The following is a 12,098-nucleotide window of genomic DNA, read 5'->3' on the forward strand; positions in this document are numbered from 1 at the left end:
AAAACATCACTTCATCACAATACGGAGTCCAATTATTTCACGGCCAGGACGACCTCATCTGCACATTTTGTCGCTGCACATGTGCTGTTGTCACGGAGACCAGCGCATCAAATCTTCAGACCCAAAATGTCATTGAGTCCTGGACCGTCTTTGGGTCTATTTTTTTAAAACACCCTGTTGCAGCGGGAAGACCTGATAAGAGTTTCGGCACAGAGTAGCTAAGTTCTGGAAGGTTTGGACTGCAGATCAACTATAACCTCCTCCAAGCATCTGATGTACCTTCTTCCTTTCGCCTGGGTGGAGGTCTGCGCTCAGACGTTCCCGTTATTTTGTTTCCTCAGGCACGTGCAGACCCTGCATGGTGGACATCGTCCCTGTCAAGAACGAAGAAAGTGTGGTCATCATGTTCATCTTGGACTTCCAGGAGCTCGTTGACCCGACGCTCAAGAAGTCGGGCCTGAGACAAAGAGTCAACCAAGGATGGGTCTACTGTGAGTACTTTTAGTGTACTTTTACAGTACTCTTAGTGTACAAACCCCGTTTCCATATGAGTTGGGAAATTGTGTTGGATGTAAATATAAACGGAATACAATGATTTGCAAATCATTTTCAACCCATATTCAGTTGAATATGCTACAAAGACAACATATTTGATGTTCAAACTGATAAACATTTTTTTTTTGTTGCAAATAACCATTAACTTTAGAATTTGATGCCAGCAACATGTGACAAAGAAGTAGGGAAAGGTGGGAATAAATACTGATAAAGTTGAGGAATGCTCATTAAACACTTATTTGGAACATCCACAGGTGTGCAGGCTAATTGGGAACAGGTGGGTGCCGTGATTGGGTATAAAAACAGCTTCCCAAAAAATGCTCAGTCTTTGACAAGAAAGGATGGGGCGAGGTACACCCCTTTGTCCACAACTGCATGAGCAAATTGTCAAACAGTTTAAGAACAACATTTCTCAAAGTGCAACTGCAAGAAATTTAGGGATTTCAACATCCACGAACCATAATATCACCAAAAGGTTCAGAGAATATGGAGAAATCACTCCACGTAAGCGACATGGCCGGAAACCAACACTGAATGACCGCGACCTTCCATCTCTCAGATGGCACTGTATCAAAAACCGACATCAACCTCTAAAGGATATTACCACATGGGCTCAGGAACAATTCAGAAAACCGCTGTCACTAAATACAGTTTGTCGCTACATCTGTTAGTGCAAGTTAAAGCTCTACTATGCAAAGCGAAAGCCATTTATCAACAACATCCAGAAACACCGCCGGCTTCTCTGGGCTAGAGATCATCTATGATGGACTGATGCAAAGTGGAAAAGTGTTCTGTGGTCTGACGAGTCCACATTTCAAATTGTTTTTGGAAATATTCGACATTGTGTCCTCCGGACAAAAGCTAAAGCAAACCATCCAGACTGTTATCGACGCAAAATTCAAAAGCCAGCATCTGTGATGGTATGGGGGTGCTTTAGTGGCCAAGGCATGGGTAACTTACACATCTGTGAAGGCACCATTAATGCTGAAAGGTGCATACAGGTTTTGGAACAAAATATGCTGCCATCTAAGCGCTGTCTTTTTCATGGACGCCCCCGCTTATTTCAGCAAGACAATGCCAAGCGACATTCAGCAGGTGTTACAACAGAGTGGCTTCGTAAAAAAAGAGTGCGGGTACTTTCCTGGTCCGCCTGCAGTCCAGACCTGTCTCCCATCGAAAATGTGTGGCGCATTATGAAGCCTAAAGTACGCTTCATAATGCGGCACACATTTGCGCCATCAAATTTGCAAAATATTATTTGTCTTTGTAGTGCATTAAATTGAATATGGGTTGAAAAGGATTTGCAAATTATCGTATTCCGTTTATATTTACATCTAACACAATTTCCCAACTCATATGGAAACGGGGTTTGTACTTTTTAGAGTACAGTCAAACCTGTCTGTACTGGTCAATCACCATAGACAGGTGGCCATCAATAATTGCCGTTATTTATAAAATGAATACATTTAAGTATCATGAAAGAAAGTAATTCATAACAAGAAAACAATTTGTTTTGTATCACAACAAGACTAAACAATTCAATAATAACAACAACTAGATGAAGCAATTCTTGAAGGGATTGTGTGTGAATGCTCCAGAGGTGAAGTTCAACTGAAATGCTGACAGAATGGAGTCTGAATGTAAGAATAGTTTGAATGTTGAAATGGTTTGAATGTTGACGAGTTTGAATTTCCAGGAAAAACTCAATTTGGTTTGGAACTTAGGAGGGTTTTAGTTTGATTATCAAAGATGAGTGAAATGTGTTTGAATAGGTTAAAAATGTGGGAATTGTGTAACTTGGAAAAATGTCCAATTCATTTCAATGAGAACTTCCTGGACAGTTTGGGAAAAGTGGGATTTTTTTGAAAATGCTAAAAAAAAATATGAATGTTCTGAATAAGTTCAATGGTTGGTGTTGGAATTTTTTAAAAATCGGTCGAGAAATGTTGACGTATTAACATTTTTAATTGAGAAATGGTATTAGGAAATTCCTGGAATTTCCGGAAAACCAGGAATTTTTCCAGTACAAAAAACAACTTTGTTTTTTTGTCATGATTAAGAGGAATATTTTGATGGCGGAACGGTTGAAGTGGGTTGAAAAAAGGGTAAAAAAAAAAAAAAAGGGTCTGAAAAAACAAGATTTCTGGGAATTCGTGGAATTTTTGGGAACTTAGAAAAATTATAGTTTGAAGTTCCAGGATGGTGGAATATGTTGAAAGTGGAATGGTTTGAATCGGTTGAAAAATGTGAAAATGGTGGAAGTTTGAAAAATGGCCAATTCATTTTGAATGGGAAAAATGTCCCGGAATTCTGGGAAATCGGGGAATTTTTTTTATTGTTCAAGGGAAATCTTGAAAGTTTGGAAAGTTTGAAGTTGGAAGGGTTTGAATCGGATGAAAAATGTGGAAGGTAGAGCGTGCCAAAATCTGGAAAAGAAGTAGAAGAATAAATAGATGAGTTGTGGTGTAGAAAACCATATGTGTGAATGCATTCACACAATTAAAAGTACATCCATCAACATCATGCATCATTGCAGAACATTTTGATATTAGATGCCGTTTTTCAGAATAAATCAACATTTCCAGGATGCAAAATAAGCGGCCACATCATATAGATGGCCGCTGTCGACAAGTTTGATCATTCTGCTTTTTATGCGAGGGACATTTCTGTGACCGCTACAGACAGGTTTGACTGAATGTTTTCATGGTTGTTGCTTTTTTTTGCACTCATTTGGGAATCAGACACTATTTGACATAGCAAAAAGTGTCTGATTCCTATTTCCAGCATTGGTGGACCTACAAAAAAGTCTCAAGAAGACATGCTCAGAAATGCAGAAGATGTTGGCCATTTTGGTTTTAAAGAGGCAGTTTCTTCTTTCATTTCCCCCTCATTTCTTGTATTAATCCACTTGTTTTACAAATTTTTTAAATTTTTTCTCTTGCTTTTTGTCAGAATTGTGTTGATTTTGTGTAATTTCTTGTCTTTCTGCATGTTTCTTACCCTCTTCTTCTTTTTTACTGTTGTCTTATTTGTGTTGCTAACTTCCTGTGTTTCATCTTACTGTCACTGTTTTTTTTGTATTTTTTTAGTCCCATTTTTTTCCAATCTGTGTTCTTCCTTGTCTCTATACTTCAGTTTCTTATCATCTTTTTCTTCTTACTTTTGTCTAGTTTTTGTCGCTTATCTTCTCTGCCTCATCTTGTATCATGTTTTTCAATTTTTTTTGCACCGTCATTTCCTGCTTGTTTCTTGTCTTTTTATTACTTTTTTTCCCCCAACTTAGATCTCATTTGTGTTGCATCGTCTCCTTTTGCATCCGATCTTTGTCTTACTTTTTGTTTACGTTTGTAAATTTTTCGTCATTTCTTGTCTTTCTGCTCCTTTCTAATTGTCTTTTTTGTTTTACTTTAAGAGTGCTGTTTTTAACTTTTGTTTTATCTGCTTACTTCCTGCGTCTCATTTCCTCTTACAGTTTTTTTGTTCCGTTTTTTACAATTTTTTTTATCATTTCCTGCTTGATTCTCGTCTTTTCCACTGAACTTTTTGTCAGATTTTCTCTACAATCTAGACAAGTACGTGTGTCCTTTCTTGTCTTTCTGCTTGTTTCTAATCTTCTTTGAGATTTTTCTTGCTTCTGTTTTGTTTTTTACGCTAACCTTTTGCATATTTTTTGTACTATTTGCATATCTCCTGTGCTATTTTTTATAATTTTCTGATCGTAGCTGAGATAGGCACCACCGCCCCCCACGACCCCAAAGGGAATAAGCGGTAGTCAATGGATGGATGGATGCTTGTTTCGAGTCTTTTTTTTTTTTACCCTTTTCTCTTAAGGTTTGCCTATTTTTTATTGCTCCTTTTCATCTTGTGTATAATTTGTATTGCGTATCATTTGTATAATTAGTATAATTTGTAATTTGTAATTATAACTCAGTTTCATTTCTTCTCTCTCTTTTTGATTCATTTTTGGTAATTTCCCTCTTGTTACGTCCCTTTTTCTCCCAGCTTTTGTCCCAATTTGTCACACTTATTGTGTAAACACAAGTAAAAGAAACATATACACCACAGCGCATATGTTTCTTTTACTTTTTATTCATAGCTGTATGTAGAAGTGGCTGGTTGTATCCGCTGCTTTAATGTCTTTAATGTCCTTTGTCTTTTTTGATGTTTGATGTTTCCCTCTTACACACACGTGAGAGGGATGTGTACTATGGCTATGAGTTGTTGTTTTTTTTTTCCCTTGGCCTCAGCCTGGACCCCTTCTCCAGGGCCCAGGCTTAGACCGATTGTTTTATTTGATTTGATTTTATTTTAATATTTTATTTTTTTCTCCCATTCCCCCCCTTGTTCACCTGTATCTCACCTTTTTTGTAAGGGGCGCTGGAAGCCGGCAGACCCGTCAGAGATCCTGTTCTGCCTCCCTGTAATGTTTGTCTGATCTTGAATGGGATTGTGCTGAAAAATTTAATTTTCCTGAAGGAATAAATAAAATACTATCTAATCGGTATAGCTCGGTTGGTAGAGTGGCCGTGCCAGCAACCTGAGGGTTGCAGGTTCGATTCCCGCTTCCGCCATCCTAGTCACTGCTGTTGTGTCCTTGGGCAAGACACTTTACCCACCTGCTCCCAGTGCCACCTACACTGGTTTAAATGTAACTTAGATATTGGGTGTCACCATGTAAAGTGCTTTGAGTCACTAGAGAAAAGCGCTATATAAATATAATTCACTTCACTTAATCTAATCTAATCTAAAATCTAAAATCTGGACAAATATGTCCTTCCTTCCATTTTCTTGTCTTTCTGCTCATTTCTTATCCACTTTTTCGTTAGTTTTTTTGTGTTGTTCTGTCTTTTTTGCCATTCTCTCTTATTTTGCCTCATTTTGTCAATTCTAAAAGTGGATTAAACTGCACCCCCATTTGTTTAGGATTGTAGTTGTTTACTCATTTATTTACTCGAATAGATGAGAGTATTGTTATGTAACAATGGCTGCATTGATAGGCTAACATTGTATGCTTTCCAATGAATGCTGCAGCCATCTTTAAAAAGAACAAGTGCTTTATTGGGTTATAGACACAAAACTTTGTGTCTAAACTTTAATCTAAGTGTCTCTTGCAGGTCAGAACCGCAGGTTGAAGATGAGGCTACCGGTGCTGCACTCCAAGCGGCGTCCATCGCTGTCCAAAGATCAGTTTGAGGGGGTGGTTGTGGACTACCTGCAGGTATCTAATGAGATTCAATTCAACACATTTGTCAAAAAGTGCTGATTTAGAAGTGATATCGCTGTTCGGTATGACGCAGTAACCTACAACACTGCAAAGCACGAGCACATATTAAACATTACGTTACGTTAATACCAAAAGTCAGATTTATTATTATTGCACAGGCCGGATTTTGTGTTTGCCTTTACTTCCTATTGACAGCAGTGTGTGTATAAATCCTAAGGAGCTTGACCCCTAAACGCCTCGTGCGCTTGACAGAACAAAGCAGGCATCTGTGCTGCCATCATTCCCAGGCGGCCGAGTCGCTCAATTTTTTTTATTTTATTTTCCAGTATGGTCACATGAAATTCCATGTGAACGTTCCTTTGAAGAGGACAGCAAAGAGAATAATTAAAAACAACCAGAGTCATTCAATCGCTGTTTTGAGGGATGTCACTTCCTGACAGGATCCATGAGAACATTCCGGAAACAGACTCGGTCAAGTCAGACACGTTTACACACACAGCCTGAAACATTCCTCTCTCTCTCCTGCTGGCGCGCTTGCACACAATAACTGTATGACTTGTAATAATTCCATTATACTCTACGGCAGGGGTGTCAAACGAACCGTTTTTTTCCGGCCCGGGGATGAGTTTCCTGAGTATAAAAATGAGCCGAAATTTTGGAATGAAAGAAACTGCTGTTCTAAATATGTCCACTTGATGCCGCAATAGCAATTATTTGTATCTTTGTAGATGATGCTACATATGTAAAAAATAAATAAACCACATGATGTTAGTGCGCCAGTTGAGGAAAATTAGCAAAATACATAAATAGTAGGGCTGTGGATCTTTGGGTGTCCCACGATTCGATTCAATATCGATTCTTGGGGTCACGATTCGATAATATATCGATTTTTTTCGATTGGGTTCTCGATTCAAAAACGATATTTTTACGATTCAAAACGATTCTGTATTCATTCAATACATAGGATTTCAGCAGGATTTACCCCAGTCTGCTGACATGCTAGCAGAGTAATAGATTTTTTTTTTAAAGCTTTTATAATTGTAAAGAACAATGTTTTATCAACTGATTGCTATAATGTAAATTTGTTTTAACTACTAAACGAACCAAAAATATGACTTATTTTATCTTTGTGAAAATATTGGACACAGTGTGTTGTCAAGCTTATGAGATGCGATGCAAGTGTAAGCCACTGTGACACTTTTTTTTTATTTTCATAAATGTCTAGTGATAATGCTAATCAGGGATTTTTAATCACTGCTATGCTGAAATTATAAATAATATTGATACTGTTGTTGATAATATCAATTTTTGTTTCACTGCTTTTGGTTTTTTCTGTGTCGTGTTTGTGTCTCCTCTCAATTGCTCTGTTAATTGCAGTTCTGAGTGTTGCTGGGTCAGGTTTGGTTTTGGAATTGGATTGCATTGTTATGATATTGCTGTGTAGTGGTTTGTTGGATTGATTTAAAAAAAAAAAAATCGATTTAAAAAAATGAGAATCGATTCTGAATTCTGAACGATTCGATTCGTATTCGAATCGATTTTTTCCCACACCCCTAATAAATAGCATCCTGTAACTTCATTTTGATAATATTTTTTTATCTTGAGAGATTGAAAATGAATACCAATGAATTGACTGATAAACATTATCACATAATTTATTCAGAAAGTATAAATAACGACCAATAGAGAAAATACTATTAACCGCAACATGTAAGTGTAAAAGAAAAACAACAGCATTGTGATTTGTACAATTTCAGAACGTGCTTGTTCTATTTTTAAACAAAGAAAACAATCTGAAGTTGTCTTTATTTTTAAGTTATCATGCCGTGATTTTACCAGTCTGGCCCACTTGGGAGTAGATTTTTCTCCATGTGGCCCCTGATCTAATATGAGTTTGACACCCCTGATCTACGGTCTATTTCAGCGGTCATTGGATGAGAGGCGGGGCAAATACTGACGCCTGATCAGTCAATTTTAAACACCTGACCTGTCAAAAGACACCTCACCTTTGACATCAGTGTCGAGTACACAAACCGAAGTTACACACTGTTAATTTCCAGTAATTATACCACATATTAGTAGTAGTAAATAGTATTTAATATTCTATGAAGCGGAAATCTCTAAGGCTGATAAAAATCGTAATTTCACCATAATTTTGTGTGAAATACTTTTGAAGTCGCACATAGTCATCAACAAATCGACAATAACAAAACAAGATATTCACATTCTGTATATCGATATGATAATTATTTTTCAACTCATCAAAACACTTTTTAACTCCATGCATGAACAACACCAATTGTACGGAATAGATAGATAGATAGATAGATAGATAGATAGATAGATAGATAGATAGATAGATAGATAGATAGATAGATAGATAGATAGATAGATAGATAGATAGATAATACTTTATTGATTCCTTCAGGAGAGTTCCTTCAGGAAAATTAAAATTCCAGCAGCAGTGTACAGAGTTGAGATCAATTTAAAGAAAAAAGTAAAAAGTAAATAATGGGGGTTTAAATGGAAACAAAATAGAGAAATATTACAAAAAGAATAAAAACAATGGGAATAACAATATAACAGTAAAATAAGAATATAACAAGACAAAGTAGGCAGTAGTGACCATGTTATGAAAACGTATTGCACTGTTAATGTTTTGCATCCCCTGTCATCCTAATACCCCCCGTCCCCCGTCCCAGAGAGGAGTTGTACAGTCTAATGGCGTGTGGGACAAAGGAGTTCTTGAGTCTATTAGTCCTGCACTTGGGTTGAAGCAGTCTAGCACTGAACAGGCTCCTCTGGCTACTGATAACGCTATGCAGAGGGTGACTGGCATCATCCAGGATGCTCACTAGTTTGTCAACAGTCCTCTTCTCTGCCACCGTCACCAGTGAGTCCATTTTCATTCCGATTGTAGAACCGGCCCGCCTGATCAGTTTCTCCAGTCTGGAGCTGTCCTTCTTAGATGTACTGCCCCCCCCCAGCACACTACCACGTAGAACAGAACACTGGCAACCACAGACTGGTAGTACATCCACAGGAGTTTTCTACAAATGTTGAAGGAGTGCAGTCTCCTGAGGAAGTACAGCCTGCTCTGTCCTTTCTTGTACTGGTGGTCCGTGTTAACAGTACAGTCCAGCTTATTGTCCACCCAAACCCCGAGGTACTTGAATGAGTCCACGGTCTGTACCTCAACTCCTTCGATCACAATAGGTTGTGACCGTGGACTCGACCTCCCAAAGTCAATGACCAGCTCCTTGGTCTTTGACGGATTGAGCTGCAAGACGTTCGTGTGGCACCAGACAACAAAGTCCCTCACCAGGTTCCGAAACTCCTCCTCTCTGCCGTCCCTGATGCACCCGACGATGGCTGTGTCATCCGCGTACTTCTGGATGTGACACAGCTCTGAGTTGTAGCAGAAGTCAGCGGTGTACAGGGTGAAGAGAAGAGGGGCCAGCACCGTTCCCTGCGGTGCTCCGGTGCTGCTGATCACAGTGTCAGACGTGATGTCTTTCAGTCTGACGTACTGTGGCCTGTCGGTGAGGTAGTTCGAAATCCAGGCAACCAGGCAGGGGTCCACTTGCATTTTGTAGAGCTTGTCCTGAAGGAGGCGGGGCTGGATGGTATTAAAGGCACTCGAGAAGTCCAGGAACAGGATCCTCACAATGCCATTTCCCTTATCCAGGTGTGAGTGGGCTCGATGCAGCAGGTAAAGGATAGCATCCTCCACACCAACGCCTTCCTGGTACGCAAACTGCTGGCAGTCCTGGGCATGTTGCACCTGTGGTCTGAGGAGGCTGAGAAATAGACGCTCCAATGTCTTCATTAGATGAGAGGTGAGCGCCACTGGTCTGTAGTCGTTCAGCTCACTGGCGCAGTTCTTTTTGGGAACTGGAACGATGCATGACGTCTTCCAGAGGGTGGGCACTCTTCCCAGCTGCAGGCTGAGGTTGAAGATCCTTTGAAGTGGTTCACCCAGTTCTGCAGCACAGGTCTTCAGGAGTCGGGGGCACAGCTTGTCTGGGCCTGCTGCTTTCCTTGGCTGTAGCTTCCTCAGTTGACCTCTGACCTGGTCCGCAGAGATGACTAATGTCTGCTTAGAGGTGGTGGAGGGGGGTGCTGCCATGGCTGGGGGGGAGGTGCGTTGAGGGGAGCAGAAGAGGGGTTGGCTGTGATGGGAAGTGGGGGCCAGAGAGGACACGGGCTGGTTAAACCGGTTAAAGAAGTTATTCATCTCATTGGCCCTCTCTATTGTCCCCACAACAGCTCTGGTCTTTGTCTTGTGGCCTGTGATGGTTTTCACACCTTCCCAGACCTCCCTCATGTTGTTCTGCTGCAGCTTCTGCTCCAGCTTCTTCCTGTAGCTGTCCTTAGCCTCCCTTACGCGTCGTTTCACCTCACGCTGTGCTGCTCTCATTGCCTCCCTGTCTCCACTCCTGAAGGCAGCTTTCTTCTTGTTGAGGACAGCTTTAACTTCTTGTGTTACCCAGGGTTTGTTATTAGGGTAGCACCGAACAGTCTTAGCAGGGCATATCACGTCCACGCAGAAGTTGAGGTAATCTGTGAGACAGTGAGTCAGCCCATCAATGTCCTCACCCTGTGGAAGCAGCACGTCTCAGTCTGTGGTGTTGTAGCAGTCTCTGAGGGAATCTTCCAATTCAGGGGACCACTTCCTCACATAGCAAGTGTTAACAGGCTGTCTTTGGACCAAGGGGGTGTATTTTGGCCGCAAATGAAAAAGATTGTGGTCAGACTTCCCTAGTGGGGGTAGGGGTGTGACCTTGTATGCATCCCTGACATTAGAATACAGTAGGTCAATTGTCCTGTTGTTTCTCGTGGGCCAATCCACAGCCTGGTAAAAAGCAGCTAATGTTGAGTCCAAAGTAGCATGATTGAAGTCCCCAGAAATGATGAAAAAAGCCTCAGGATGTTTTGTCTGTAGCCTTGATGTGATGGCGTGGATCATCTCACATGCATTGGCAGCATCTGCCATGTACTGTATATGTACTGTACTGTGCAATCTACTAATAAAAGTTTCAATCAATCAATCAAAAAACCAATAAATTATGAATTATTCAACTCAAGAGCATGTAGGGCAATTACAACAACATTGTCACTCCAGTATTTACGTATTTAGTCATTCACCTATACTCTCTCGACTTACTTTCACTATTTTTTATTGAAGATATGATTTGTAAATCCTATGAATTATGTGTCACCATGTAAGAGATATGGTGAAAATAAATATTTAGTGTTAGAGAACATTGAATAAGCTCTCTTGCGTTGAGTTAGTTGTGCAAGCGTAAACAGGATGTTCTTTAATATAACTTTTTAAACTTGTCTGCATATATAACCCATACCATACCATACAGAGCTGTATCGAATCATGCCGTACCATACCACACAGTGTTGTATCATAACATGCCATACAGTTCTGTACTGTACCATGCCGTACCATACCACCAGCGCTGTATCATATCATGCCGTACCAATCCACATAGTGTTGTATTGTATCATACCACACAGTGCTGCACTGTATCATGCCGTGCCATACCATACAGTGCATCATATCATGCTTTACCATACCATACAGTGTTTTATCGTATTGGCCATATCATACTGCACTATTAAGTGCTGTAACGTACCATACCACCACTAAATATCATCACATATGCCCACATATCAAATATTACACACATATAACATATTACACACATTACACATATCACATATTTCACACATATAACATATTACACACATCACCACATATCACACATTGCACCACATATAACATATCGCATACTCCATATCACACCACACATAGCACGTGTGACCCCCATATCGAACCAAGTATCACCGTATATCACATATATTACACATACAACCGCATATCACGGCAAATATCACCACAGATCATAACATATCACCACATATCACCAAAGATCACCATGTATCGCACCACAAAAACCGCATGTGACCACATATCACAAAAAATATTGCACATATTACCAGATACTGTATCACCACATATCATAAAACATATCATAACACATATCACAACACATATCACAACATATCACCATATATTGCCATATATCACCACATATCACAACACATATTACACATATCATCATATTTTGCCATATATCACCACATAACACCATATATTGCCATACATCACCACATATCACATGTCACACATATCACCACAGATCACCATATATCGCACCATAAAGAGCACATATAACCACATATCACAAAAAATATTGCACATAATACCACATATCACCACATATCACAACACATCTCACACATA

General features: G+C 39.7%; 1 protein-coding gene across 8 annotated transcripts in view; it reads left to right on the top strand.

The window, feature by feature from the left end:
- The window catches only part of kcnh6a (potassium voltage-gated channel, subfamily H (eag-related), member 6a), a 79,159-nt gene that overhangs the window by 12,488 nt on the left and 54,573 nt on the right, over window positions 1-12,098 (top strand). For 7 of the 8 annotated variants that reach the window (XM_061905529.1, XM_061905530.1, XM_061905531.1 and 4 more), the window contains exons 4-5: window positions 342-491; window positions 5,670-5,773. In XM_061905529.1, coding sequence (XP_061761513.1) covers window positions 342-491; window positions 5,670-5,773 — 254 coding nt within the window. Of the gene's footprint in view, window positions 1-341; window positions 492-4,061; window positions 4,387-5,669; window positions 5,774-12,098 lie in introns of those variants that run through there. The other variant, XM_061905537.1, reaches the window with a different exon arrangement.

The sequence above is a fragment of the Nerophis ophidion genome, linkage group LG07 (assembly GCF_033978795.1).
Source record: "Nerophis ophidion isolate RoL-2023_Sa linkage group LG07, RoL_Noph_v1.0, whole genome shotgun sequence".
Classification (NCBI taxonomy): domain Eukaryota; kingdom Metazoa; phylum Chordata; class Actinopteri; order Syngnathiformes; family Syngnathidae; genus Nerophis; species Nerophis ophidion.